General features: G+C 38.1%; 2 protein-coding genes across 2 annotated transcripts in view; one reads left to right on the forward strand and one right to left on the reverse strand.

Annotated features, from left to right (window-relative positions):
- Positions 1 to 4,325, reverse strand: part of LOC145490854 (3'-5' exoribonuclease HELZ2-like) — a 68,635-nt gene extending 64,310 nt beyond the window's left edge. The window contains exons 1-2 of the mRNA XM_081469959.1: positions 4,174 to 4,325; positions 3,589 to 3,797 (exon numbers count right to left, since the gene is read on the reverse strand). Of these exons, the coding sequence (XP_081326085.1) occupies positions 3,589 to 3,667 (79 nt within the window). The 5' untranslated portion in view covers positions 3,668 to 3,797; positions 4,174 to 4,325. The remainder of the gene's footprint in view (positions 1 to 3,588; positions 3,798 to 4,173) is intronic.
- An 8-nt stretch (positions 4,326 to 4,333) lies between these two features.
- LOC145490874 (uncharacterized) lies at positions 4,334 to 8,754 on the forward strand. Its single transcript, XM_081469995.1, has 4 exons — positions 4,334 to 5,843; positions 6,089 to 6,435; positions 6,913 to 7,265; positions 7,533 to 8,754. The coding sequence occupies exons 1-4, from the start codon at positions 5,820 to 5,822 to the stop codon at positions 7,862 to 7,864; spliced, it is 1,056 nt and encodes a 351-aa protein (XP_081326121.1). The 5' UTR covers positions 4,334 to 5,819; the 3' UTR covers positions 7,865 to 8,754.
- The last annotated feature ends 5,729 nt before the right edge of the window (positions 8,755 to 14,483 follow it).

The following is a 14,483-nucleotide window of genomic DNA, read 5'->3' on the forward strand; positions in this document are numbered from 1 at the left end:
GGCCTTTTCTAAAAGCTAACTTGAGAGTACCAGGCTTAATTTGACGAGAAATAGCATATTTTGTTCAAAAAAACACAACTATTATCCTCCCTGTCGACACTCGATGAACTACGAGTGAGTTGCTATGGCGGACACCGGTGACCCATTTCTGGTGGCAAATTAGAAGCTTGGAGATGCAAAATGTTTCCTATTTTTCACTTTTTACAATCTGATTTGGTTTTGGAAATTGTAGATCCCTTTTCGTGAATATTTAATGCAATCTCCATTGAGAAAGGCTGCCATACTTCAATGCCTTTCCCGTTAACTTACACTGACGTCAGGACAGTAAAGTTTTTTCCGCCTGCTGAATCCTGATTGGTCAATTCAAATTTCAGGCACGTCAGCCATATGCAAGGTACCGGAGCATTTCCATGGAAATGGTCACAAGACCTTAGAATAAACTACTCAAGCCTGGCTTCCCTGAGCTGCACTGAGGTGTTAAAGCCCTGGGATTATAACGGAGCTCCAGCAGCCCGAAGGGCCGCCAAGTGGAGCCCCATACTCATATAGGAAAGAAAAGGAAATCCATGAGTTGATTTTCTCATGGTTATCATGGCTAGCGGTATTGCTCATGGGCACGTACGCACAACGGCAACGGCGACGGCAACGACGGAGTCGCGCAACATGGTGGCCATACTCCAAATAATAGGTTAAAAAAAGACATGCAGCCTTGGTTTTCTGTGTACTTCTTTGATATTGGACATCCATGTTATGATCAATTGACACCTGTCAAAACAAGGTATCTGCTGACCAGTATCACGTGACCATATCGCAGGCTAAAGTTTGCAGCTCATTGAGGTCACGTGTTTTTTTGAAGTTGACCGCCGATCAAGCTCTCATTTTCAATTGGATCGTGGGCTCATGTCAGGTTAACTTGTTGGAAACAGAGCAGGATTGTTTGGAAACCGGTTAATGCTAACCCAGGATTAAAAGTTAACCAAATTATAACTTTTTCTTCTATACAAAAGTTTTTTGCTGCTTTGTTTTGTGTATATGGTGATTATTAAAACTCAAAACAGAAGGCCAAACAATATACAGAAAACCTCACAGCAAAGTTACAAAACTCAAATCAAAATTCTACCTTTTCCTGGGTTAGCTTAATCGGGCTCTGAACAACCAGCCCAGGAGCTACGCTTTTAGGCTGGCCTAAATGTATACAAATTTATAAGGATTTTGGATGGGCTTATAACCAGGGAGAGCTTATAAGCAGAATAAAATAACCATTTCAATATTAGTTACGGCAGTGTTAATCAAAATATGCTTTTCATATACTGGTACTAAATTGAGTTTTAAAACACCATAATAAATTAAATTCACTTCATTTGAAACTAGAGTGGGCTTTATATCCTGGCGAAAGGGGGGGGGGGAGGGCTTATAATGGGAAGTAATATTTTGTTTACAGGTAGATGGGCCTATAACGGGAGGAGCTTATAAGCAGGAGGACCTGTAAGTGGCAGTTTACAGTTGGCCCTCTATCATTTTTGTACCGACATTGCTACACTTGGCCCGTACAACCACAACCTCAGGCCAATATTCCCTAGTATGGCCCTTGCACTCAGTTAGTAAGAGGTTATTATAATAAGCATTTTGAAATATAACATCTTTCTTCCCTTAAGAATTAACCCAAATATTGCACAACAACAACATCATGCAACATGATTATTAATTAAGATAGAGAAAACATGTACTGTGTTTCTTTTGAGTTATAGAAACACAAGTGGAAGTTTGGGAGAACAAGAAATGCTGTGGGAACACAAGCCACAGGCGAGTGTTTCCACAGCTTTTTCGAGTTCTCCCAAACTTTCACGAGTGTTTCTTTAACTCAAAAGAAACATTGAGAACATGTTTTCCATTTCTTTAAGAAAACACCAGGACAAAAAAAAAAAAAAGAAAAACAGCTTGTTTACCTTGATTATCAAAATGTAAATTCTCTTTGCTCGCACCATCATTATATCAACAGCTTGTGCTAGTTCTGTGTTTCTATCGAGTTATAGAAACACAATTTTTAACCAATCAGCGCATGTATTTTCTTAGGGCTGTTTTCAAATTTGATATAACAACAGAAAAAAATGTATCAACCTTCAAACTAACAAGAGTTTAACTGTTGCAGGTAAGTTCAGATTCTATCTTCTGATTTACATAATTATAACAGCAGGATATCTTGCTACTCAAAGGATAATTTGAAAACCTCAACCTAATTTGAAAACCTCACTTCTCAATTTATGACTTGTCAGACTTTATTATACTAACTGTAATGTGCTTTTGATTATTTTCATAGAACAGGCATAATATAGTATTATTATTATTATTATCATTATTATTATTATTTAACAAATAAAGAAGCCTAGGCCGTGTATTACACCGTGATAAAACACGACGGGCATTTGAGAACACCAGGGAAATGTAGAAAACACGAGCCACAGGCGAGTGTTTTCTTCATTTCTCGAGTGTTCTCAAATGTCCAGAGTGTTTTATCACAGTGTAAAACATGGCTTAGGCATCTTTATTTGCTTTACAATATAGAGGTAATATGGCACAAAAACAATAGCACACGCTTTTTCTCCGTTTTATACTCTGATAAAACATAGGTTTATTACCAATCAGAGCACGTGCAGGGTCCTATCTATATTATAAAAGAAAATAAACAGAAAAATAAATGGATAAATATATAAATAAAAACAATAAGGTAATTAATTAATTGCAAGAGATGAGAACTAAAAGAATGCCCAATTTAAGTTTTCTTGTTGGAGATGTGATATCATTATATAGAAAACAGTCCTAAGAAAATAAGTGCCCTAATTGGTTAAAAATCGTGTTTCTATTAAACAATTAGATTATGAGCTTGAGATTTCTATTGCGTGATAGTTGACTGGGGCACAGCTGGAGTCAACTATTGCACGATAGAAATCGAGAGCGAATAATCTAATTGTTTTAGTATAAGTCTACTAGTCGTTCAAAACTTCATCTAAATCCTTTTCACAGACACTTCGAAAATGCCAAGAAGCGGCCGTCATTTTGTTAACAAGGGCACACTGCTATGCTACTCACTGTCTATCACAGAATAGATAGTGAGTAGCATAGCCAATCAGAGAACTGATAGAACGCTAGTAGATTTATACTAAAACAAGATAGAAACACAGAACTAGCACAAGCTGTTGAAGTAATGATGGCACGAACAAAGAGAATTTACATTTTGATGATCAAAGTTAACAAGTTCTTTTCCTTTTCTTCGTCGCAGTGTTTTCTAAAAGAAATAGAAAACGTGTTCTCCGTGTTTCTATCAAGTTATAGAAACACTCGTGAAAGTTTGGGAGAACTCGAAAAAGTTGTGGAAACACTCGCCTGCGGCTCATGTTCCCACAGCATTTCTCGTTCTCCCAAACTTCCACTCGTGTTTCTATAACTCAATAGAAACACAGTACATATTTCCTATTTCTTAAATGTAAATTCCACCCCATGAGCATATCACTCCGCTCTCACCACTCGGATCTCCACTCTAAAATCCAAAACAAACGAACAAACAAATATACGATATGCAATTATACTTACGTTTTCTCGGCACAGCTTCCTGTGAGGAGCGGACAGTATTAATTTCGTCCATGTCAATAGCTTCGTGGGGCATACACATGTACGATTGGCCGGTAGTAACAGTGAAGTAGTTGAACGAATTGAAAGTTATTTCTGAACCATCTCACAAGAAATATTGTCCTTCTTCGCGTGTCAGCTTCAAAGATTTCACATCAAATTGGTCTTTCCTACTGTCACCAACGACATAACGGAAAAAATTAATTAGTGGGACCGATCGATGCTTCTAAAGACAAGATTCCCCTTAATTTACAGTCTCCCAAGCAAGATGAATCTGACTACCAAACCTTAAGATCCATGAAACTTGAAAACACTATTAAACTACTTAGTAACAACGACTTAATACAACTTCTGGAATCCCCGCAATAATTCACGTATTTCGCAAAACTATTATGTTGCCCAATTTCCCGTCACGGAAATAAGGCGAATTTTTCTTGGACTCGCTCGACGTAAACCGACTTGACAGTGCTTTGATTTTAAAGTGCCACTAACACGGAATTTTCGTATCTGAAATTTTTGCTTAATAATGAAATACTGAGCCTTACTTACAAACACTGTCAACTTTTTTTCGCTAACGGTGGGCGTAAACCGCTTTTTCAGCCGTTCGAAGTTAGCTGAAGTTCGCTGGTTGAACCCAGAAGTGGCGGCCATCTTGGGAAAGTGAGCTAAAATAGTCTCGTGACGTCACTAATTGCGGGTGAATGTTTATAAAGCCCCGGCCGGCAAACGATCGCAGCATATCAACTCAACATAATAATTAACGAAACATCGTTGGGCGTTTAACGTGTTTCGCGCGTTTGGCCACCCTGTTGCAAAGTGTTGCTACATGTTGCGACATGTTGAGTATTGAAAATCGAACTAGTGCACAAGCACGGGCGCAACATTATTGCAGGAAACGACCACAACATCAAGCATACAGGGAAATTTGACCATTTTCAAATTTGATCCAACAACACCCAACATGTCGCAACAGGGTGGCCAAACGATGAGTGTACCACGTGGCCATTTCAAATTTTGATGTTGTTATTCAAAATGTATTCTGAAATTCGCCTGAATTCACTTTTGCCTTCTGTTATAATGATGAGTGTACCACGTGGCCATTTCAAATTTTGATGTTGTTATTCAAAATGTATTCTGAAATTCGTCTGAATTCACTTTTGCCTTCTGTTATAATCTTGCCTCGATTCCGTGTTGACTTTCTGTCTTTTGCATTCTGCAATTATCTTGCCTCGATTCCATATTTATGTTCTGTCTTTTGCATTCTGCGATTATCTTGCCTCGATTCCGTGTTGGCTTTCTGTCTTTTGCCTTCTGTAATTATCTTGCCTCGATTCCATGCTTATTTTCTGGGTTTTGGATCAGTGTACCAGGTGGCCATTGCAATATATTCTATGTTCAAATTGGCCGGTTATATGCTGAAATTCTAATTTATTAATTGTTATTTTGTAGTCATGAAGTTCGATATTTTTGCCCGTATTTTGAGTTTCTTCGGATCGTCTTGCCTATCAAGCAATGATGTTATTACATCATTATCGTGATTGCTTCGTCTTCTTATCTTACTGTTATCTTTTTCTGTTATTTCTTATTCCGTACTAGTGACTCTCTTAGGTAAAGTCCCGTGATTTTATTTATTCCTTTTTTTTTCTTTATATTGTACTTGTAATTGGTGGGTGAATAGATTGTTACTACTCGACGGTGGTTTGTTTTCGGTCCTCTTCATCTTGATTTCGTATTTTTCATTCCTCATTTTGCAAGTATGTTGCCTCGATCCCAGTGCAAAGTGGGGACGAGGTTGCTCGAGAGGAGACTGAACCTGAGATCACGTGCTCATAAATAGGGCGGGCATTTTTGAAAAGAAAATTGGCCCAAAATGAATCTAGACGAAATCGTTGAAGAGGAGTTCATACGAGACCTCGTTAAAAGGAAGTTATCCTACCAAGCTATAAGTGAAAGACTTCAAGCACTCTATCCTGGTAGGTTTAGCGTGTTTAGCTGGAGTTTTTAACGCCGGTTTATTCAGGTCTTGATTTATCAGTTTGAACCAATTAAACGTGTAATGTTATGTTTATGTCAGCTCTTTGTTTTGATTGATAGAAGCACGGGGACTTAGTTCAAGAAGTATCAGAAGATACTGTAAGAAGAGAAACATAAATGTTTCAGCTTTACGCTGGGTTTCAGAGGAATGTCTGGAGGAAATGGTCGTAAGAAACATCGAACAGGTACCCGTATATTTACGTACTTATTCGGTTTACTATGCTTTAACCCAACAACAAAGATTAACACGGACCTCATGTGATTTGCGCTACGAATTTGTCTTACTTCTTCCCCGTACATTAGCTATGTTATCCCTCATCCCCTCCCCATCTTCCCTCCCCACTCACACCCCTCATGCCCTTAACTTGCTTTAGCCCTCATCCCCTACCCTTCACAACTTATCCCAAATAGTGTGTATTTCGATCCACAGTATGGACATACATATGGGCGACGCATGATGCAGGGCACCCTTCGATATCAGCTGGAACAAGGTTCACGCGGTCGTGAAATCAGTCAGCGGCGAATATCAAGTATGCTGAGAATAGTTGCTCCCAGCGCCCACAACGAAAGGGCACATGACCTACTAGATAGAACAAATCCAGTTCCATACTATGCACCATATTTTGGCTATAAGTTGCATATGGACCAAAATGAGAAGTTAGCCCAAGAGTTTGGGGTCACCCACGTCCATGCTCTGGATGGCTGTAGTAGGATGGTCCTTGGATTTATTACAATACCTAAAAAGAACCCTGTGCTTATCTACCAATATCTATTTCGGTAGGTGCTCCTTTTAGACCTTCTTCAGATCAAAACATGTCCTAAAGATTAACTTATCAGATCTGCATTATTTTCACCAACAATTTTATGATCCAATCTCTCAAAAACTAAAAACAATTCAAAATTATAGCTCTCCCTATCATTGGATTGTACCCTCCCCTTCTGCATCTGGAAGATATACATGTATGAATTTTACATCTCTTTGTATAAATCCAAAAATAATTATGAGGTATCCAAAAAGTAAACCCAACATTAAAAAGACTTCTTCATGATCAGGTAGTCTTGCAGTACTTCATAAGTGACTGGGCCTGGGTTATAATTTATTGGAGAGATCTTTCATTTTCTTTCAAAGCTTCTTAAAAGCTCATGCTGGATTGGTTGGTAACTCAACTGGGGGTGATATTGTTTCGCATGATTTCAAACCTTTTCCTTTTAACAATCCTCCTTGCTGACTAGTTTTCATTTTATCTAATACAGGCCTCTTCTGCTTCAGTTTGGGTTATTTGATCAGGTGCGTGTTGATCATGGCACAGAGTTCTGTCTCTGCATCTTTGTACAGGAGCTACTCAAGAATAGACGTCATGATAACAGCAGGGCCCCTTGGAGGCAAACAACATCCACCAAGAATTACAGGGCAGAGAGGCTTTGGCCAGAGGAAAATTCCAGAGTAAACTATCCGCTTAAAAAGGCACTCTGCATTATAAAAGAGCAAGAGATCTTCAACATGGAAGATCCTATGGTTAGTTTTGCTGTATCCTGGCTGACCATAAATGTCAGCAAAGTGGGTTCTGAAAACTTTGTTAATTCTTGGAACCATCACCGAATTCCAGGTGAGTGGTGGTATTTCATGTCAGAAAGTCATGCACTTTGAACTTCACTGAAACCACAAGTAACCATAACAATACAGCATTGTTATCTACAGAAGTATTTGGCTCAAAATGTGTTTCAAACAAATAAGCAGCTAGAGTGAAAGGGTACATTATAGCCACATTACGCGTTGTGGCTCGAGCATCAATGTGGAATGTAGCAATTCATTGGTATATTCTGAATGTATTTAATGGCTTACACACTAGAAAACATTTCCTTCTCATTTACAGGACCCAAAGGATGTATACCCATTGAGAAAATGAGAGGGACAAATCAGGCTGTGCCATTGGAACCACATTTGATTCCTACAACTCCAGAGGCTGTACGAATGTATGAAGAACGAGGTGGAAGGCTGAATACTGACCCCAGCATTGGTTATGATCCAATCGCATGCTATGATCACCTTCAAGAGTCAAGGGAGCATTTATTTCTTTCTCGAAACTCCTCTTTTGCAAGCATATTTTGTGATGTTGTTCATGACAGGATTGACACATTTGTTACTGCAATTAAAAGTTTTATTGAAATAACAGAATTCCTTGCCCAAACAGAGGCCACTTCATAACTGGAGAACTAAAATATTAACTACAAGTTGAACTGCAATCAAAAAGAAAATATAAACTTTTTTCCATAAAGTAAGAGTAACTGATAATTAGTAATTTCAGTCAATGCCTGGCACACACAAGTTAATCAACAAAGGCATTAAAACTCCAAATGTTGTTCCAGGCTTATCTGCATATCCTAATGAAATATCAACAAACTATTATAAGCTATCAGTAACAGATGTATAGAAATTAAAGAATTTCATTGTCCACATCTTCCTCATCCTGCACATCAATCTTTGCTTCCCGTAAGGCTGAAGTAACAGAAAAGTCAGGAATCCCTAAGATTCCAGCTAGTCCACTGACTTTCAGTGGCTTCCTCAGTTGTGGATCAGGCAGGCTAACCCTGCACAGAGGACAATCCTCTATTTTGGATGCACATAAAAAACAGCCTATTAGCTGGCCACAGCCAGTCACACAAAAATACATTACTGCAGCACTGGTTTGTTGGCAGATGACACAGGTAAACACCTGCTTAAGCTTTTTAACTTCCTTGTTTGATTCTATATTATCTTTAATTTCAAGGAACATACTCTTTATCTCAGACATGTCTCCTGTTTGAGCCTATGGAGGTTAAAAAGAATAAAAAAATGCATCTTAGAGAATTAGTTTGGATGTTTAATATTTTTGCACTGAATTTTAGAAATTATATTAGGCTTCAAATAGCAATAAACCGATTCCAGAAGCTGCCATTTTAATCACATTTCTCTCGATTTTTCTTAATTGTATTTCTAATTCATGTGCTCAAGAGTTGGAGATGTGGTCGTGTGACCTAAAGAAATCCTGAAAAGTATGTTTGAATATTTTTTTTACTAATGACTATTTTTATTAAACTCAGAATATTATAAAGATACACCTACAGGTATGATTCCTTGAAGAATACTTACAGAGTTCTGTGAGAAGAAATGATGTTGTTCTTCAGGAACTGTTCCCTGCCTTGCTTCATCTTCCTCCCCCTCATCAAGAGTGTAAAGACCAGTGTTAAGAGCTTGCCAGACTCCTGGTTTCCACTTTTTGAATGTATGCTGTGATATCACACGAAATGTTCGCTGAGATGTCCAAAACTGTTCTTCTGCATAGGTGAGAAAAACTTTTCAGAGTATGCAACTTTTTGCACCAAAATTAAAATAGCTATTGACAAATAAACACGGTCACACCAATTCTTTATGTAAATAGTTAGCAATGCAGCTTGATAAGGTTATGGCAAGGAACCAATGCACATTTTCAGTAGTTGGCAGTGACATGTGGCCTGCAGAACACCTACGTATGATGAGGATATATGCATGATTTTTTGAGCAATAAAGAGCAGTACTAGCAGACCTGGGTGAAAGGGGATACTACTACTACTACACCACCACCACCAACAACACCATCACCACCAACGACAGGGAGAGAAGCACCAAAAAATAATGTCAAGAAGCAGGAATCATTGGTCGAGGGAGTGAGTTCAAACTGCCCTGTCATTTCTTTTCCTGTCATTAGAGAGCCATAGAGAAAAACTCAAACCACAGCATTGCCCCAAACACTGACAGCTTTTTCTCACTTTGTTAAATAGTGAAATACAGTTTTAGTTTAAATTAGTTCCTGTCCGTGAAAGGAAACTTTATTTTTCTACCTACAATACCCTGGTTCACTGGCAAGAACAAAACCAAAACTCCCTTCAGTGTCATTGCACCACAAGATAAGTCCATTGTGACTGTAAGGGTGCAAATGAAACAAAACTGAAGAACTTACTTCTTGTCTCAGAGGAATCCATGATAGGTTGCCCCCTTGCATCCACCACTACCAGTCTTACCACCTCTCCTTGATCCCGCAGCTCTTGTTCCACAGCGCTACAGATGATTGGTACAGACAACTGACCAAACTTCTCAGAGACTTCACTCAAATTGATTGAAATTGGGAAGACTGTCACCATTTGGCCCTCATCATCAACAGATGAAAAAGTGAAGTCCTTCACAAGGCTCGCTGTTTTCTTTTTCTTGTTCTTGATAAAAGCAAGACCCGGTGCTGGTCTTTTCCCAAAGCCAGCACCCATCCCTGATGGTCCTGCAGGAACAAATTTACTTCCGCTTGGGGTTGGTTTGCGAGGGAATGAGGGAGTGCTGTAGCTAGCAATAACAAAAGACAACAGTCAGACATTTGTAATATACACAACTTTATTTCAACTCAGATTTAAGAGTAGCACATGAACATTATATCGTCGAGAAAATAAATGAATAAATAAATGAATGAAATACACAAAAGTACATTGATGATGTCTGTGAATTATGTGAATAAGTAAACTAAGAAACAACACTGGATGATATTATATCAGAAATTAGAGATAAATAAATATTACTCTTTAAAAAAAAGATAAACATGTAGCTGTTAGCTGTCCTTGATTGAGCAGTTAACATGTTCTACAATTTCGGAGCAGAAAATTTAAAGGAATGTTTTTCATAAAATGTCAAACGCCCGTACTTGATTACCTAGCGCATAAAGGTCGAGAAGAAAGCTCGAGAGGAAGGGATAATGAACGATACGGAAACAAAATTACTTAATACGTACCGAAAGCCAAAGGTAGAGGGCGCAAATTCTTCCTCGTCTTGATATTCTTCAGCACTAAATGCGATGACAGTGGCATTCGTTATCCCGGGTGGTAATAAGAACTTCCCATTTGACGAAGGCCATATATTCTCAATTTTGCCATTTCTACTCACTTTTAAGTGTAAACCGTTCTCGTGGACATTAAGAAATCGAGCTATCGTTGATTTGTAAAGGCTTGACGCCGTTAAACCGACTGTTTTTCCTTCGAAATCCAGCGAGACAAGATCCGCCATGCTGTTTAACCCGCCTTTTTAGTCACGTGACATTTTCCCGCCAAAAGAGTATGCGAGGTTGAAAAAATAACCAAGCTGGGTATGGAATTGAGGCAACAGAAGGCAGAATACGAACAACGGAATTGAATTCTTAACTAGGTAAATAAAATAGACATGGAATTGAGGTAACATAATTACAGAAAACAGAATACCAAAAACGGAATTAGGTAAACAAATTAGACCTGGAATCGAGGCAACAAAATTACAGAAGTCCAGGATAGTCTACCAAAACGGAAAATTAGACATGGAATCGAGGCAACATAATTACAGAAGGCGGAATATGGAAAACGGAATGGACATGGAATCAGGGCAACATAATTACAGAAGGCAGAATACGAATAACGGAATACTGCCGTTAGGTACACAAATTAGACATGAATGGAGTTGAGGCAACACAATTACACAGTGCAAACTTCACGGATGGTACAAAAGCAATGAAATCTAAACAATATTGTTTTTAGAAATCAGAAATGGCCAAATGTAACGATTGTGCAATATGAAATCGAAGAAGGAAACGTATACTAAGAATGAAGGCGTCAAATATCCGCATGGCATCATATAACTGAAGGAACTTAATTGCAAAAATAGAAAGAAAAAAAAAAGGAAATCTGTGATGGCCATTACCGAATAAAGACAACAGTCTGCCCATCGCAACAAAGTGATAACAACTTTAAGAATGTCAATAAATATAATAAGAAATTAAAAGGGATAAATAAGGACGAAATATTTAAATCGATAAATGGCCATGTGTGACACTTATTGTACACTCATCTGCTGCGCCCAACAATGTTGCGATATGTCGCATTAAAATGTTGCGATCGTTTGGCCGGGGCTTTTACATTTCAGCACAACATTTCCCAACATTGTTGGCCCAGCATTTTCAAGCTCCGGCCAAACGATGGTAGTACGTTTGTAAAAAGAGACGGTTGAGAAACTTGTGACATTCTACGGTCAGCCTTGCCACTAGCACTTTCCCATAAGGTCTATTTTTATTGTGTAATTAGCGTCACATGATTTGTTTTTTCATTCTGTTGTCTGTAGGTCAACCTTAAAACCCCAAAGGTAGCGCCACCGCATTTGGTCGGGGGTACACAGTCCCTATTTTTCCTAACAAGAGGTTTTTGGGGTTTACGTGTCCGGCTAATTGGCGCATGTGGGACATTACTTGATGTATCTCTTATCCACTTTGTTGTAAGCTTATTGTCGCAAATAAAACATATTTTGGGCCTGGCTGACCAGCGCGCCCGTGCCTCAACCTTTGAGTGTGTTCGGTTGTGTAGTGAAGGCAAAATTGAACGCAACATATCGCAACATTGTTGGCATTCCATAGCCCTTTTCGTTCCTCTTAGCCGGCGGAGTCTTGGCACGAGAATCGAATTGGTCTGGAGACATTGGATTTTCCAGTCCTAGATTCTAGGACTTCCGGCACTCATATATGCAGTCGTAATATCTCTACATACTCTATGGTATTGTCAATGGCGGCCGTCGAGCCAGGATTCGAAAAATCTTTGTGTCAAGCCTTGAGTGGTATCAATTTAGAGAATGTTTCCCTCCGCGTTGGATAGAAAGAGGCGACAAGGGACGTTGTTTAGAAGACAGACACTAATTTTTTACCTGCTTTGGCAAGTCATTGATTTTTCAGTTATTACCCTTTGTTTTTTACTCCTGGCATGCATCGACTGAATCGTTTATTTTCGTTGTTTCACCTCTAAATGCGAGATCAGACCGTGAAGCAAAACGATTTGCAGGTCAGCTGTCTAATGGTTCGGAACACTGAGACATTGAGCGAGGTTGAAATTGAAGATATCAAGCAATCAAAGTATCCAATAATTTATGACCTCCCAGAGGCATTTGTTGGAAAATTAAGGAAGTTATTGGAATGTGAAGATGTGAGACGCAATATGCATATGAGAGCTGTCATAACTGATGAAGTATATCTCGTTGTAGAATGGCAAGTATTTAATATCTGTCTTGAGTTATTCCCATGTACTGCAGTATGATATAAGGCTTTGTAAGCGAACAAATTTGCTCAGTAACTATGCTTTGCGGCCAAAGAATGTGACAAATAAAATTTTGTACCTTTTTTGAAAAAGTCAACGTGTCTTCTTGTAGACGACTTTTTGTGTATAAGAAATGTAATTTAGGTTCTTTATTTAGTCTTGCCTCACCTTCTCTAATTGAGGGTGGAATTCTCTGATTAGGTTGCAAATTATCACAGTGAATGGTGGCATTGTTTGTCTGATCATCATTTCTATTTTATTGATGCACTCAGGCAATCCCAATCCTGTATGAGTGGTTTTCAAACTGTAAAATTAGTCTGTGACAATTTGATATACTAGTATATATTAATGCAAAATGTGGAAATTCAGTTGGCTGAGCTACTTGTATGCTATCATTGATCACAAACTAATTAAAATCATTGTTAAATCAGCAAACATTTTCATACATTGTATTTACAGGAAGAGTTTTTGGCCTGCATATGCCCAACTAGGTATGCTAGGTACCATATTTTCCATGGTGCCAGGAGTCACACTAACTGCAACAGTAACCGAGTAAACAAAATGTTATACATCAACTTCCTTTGGAATGGTGGATCCAGAAATCATTGCAGTGAACCCCAATAGGCAGAAAATTTTCTACACATGTTCAACACTACCACACACTAGTGATAACACAAATTATCAATGTGCTGCTTCTTATGTAAAGAGCAAAACTAAAAGTTATGAGAGAGTACATACCGTCGCTGTGGACATTGTAAAATTGACAATATAATTAGAAAATGTGACCTCAAAACAGTATCTCTAAGTTGATGATTTTCTTAACTTGGCCTGTCTACTTGAAAATGTACTACTACTACAGTAAGGAGAAATTATAGGTTGACCACTTGTTCTTGAAAAGTGAAAATTTCATTGCTTAGCCCCTATTTTGTAAGTGATGAACACATTGTATATTTTCTAATCCACTGTAAACTTTAAACTTTGTCCATAAGACTATTAGTGTTCTGAAAAAATCAAGTCATTTGGTTAGTAAAACTCAAATTAATCCTTATTTTTTATATGAGACTTGAAGAAACGGATATATTTTTCTACCCTCAATGTTGGTAAAAAAGGTCTCTTCATTTTTAGGGGTTGATTGCAAGTCTCTCAGTGGTCAGTTGTCAGGTGGTAAACACAAACAGATTATCTTAATGTCTGTTTTCAGTTGCACACATATCAGAGTTGAGAATTGAATGTGTATAGTTTTATGCAGTGAGAGGTTTGTTTTGAAATTGATGCCTTGCTGAGACCTGGTTTTTAAAACCCTAATTTCAACTAAATCATTTAATTATACCTGACTGCAAAAGGAACACTTCCTAACTTTTTGCGTCAGTACATAGCTGAAACATTATCCACTCATCATCATTATCATCAATTCCACATCTTCGTTTGGAGATTAGGACCAGCAAAGGAAAGTGGAAATCACTTATTGGCCTTCCCATGGTTCCTTCCATTGATACCAAAGCAAAAAAATATGCTAACAATAAATAATAATAATCTTTATTGAGGAAACTTTTTCACGTACATGTGGTTTTCGAAAAGGACCTCAAAGATTAATACTAATTAATAGACCTAAAAATATGAAATTTATAAAATACTTAAGTTAAAAAATTAAAAACCTGTCTCTTAAAAATGTTTACATTAGCAGAGTCTCGTATTATCTGGCTGAGAGAATGAAAATCATTAAC

Source organism: Orbicella franksi, chromosome 6 (genome assembly GCF_964199315.1).
Source record: "Orbicella franksi chromosome 6, jaOrbFran1.1, whole genome shotgun sequence".
Lineage (NCBI taxonomy): Eukaryota > Metazoa > Cnidaria > Anthozoa > Scleractinia > Merulinidae > Orbicella > Orbicella franksi.

Bases quoted from the DNA above. Each gene is read 5' to 3' on its own strand.
- LOC145490874 (XM_081469995.1), top strand. From the start codon at position 5,820: ATGGTCGTAAGAAACATCGAACAG. The intron at 5,844-6,088 runs GTACCCGTATAT...TTCGATCCACAG, and splicing joins TCGTAAGAAACATCGAACAG to TATGGACATACATATGGGCG. The intron at 6,436-6,912 runs GTAGGTGCTCCT...TATCTAATACAG, and splicing joins ATCTACCAATATCTATTTCG to GCCTCTTCTGCTTCAGTTTG.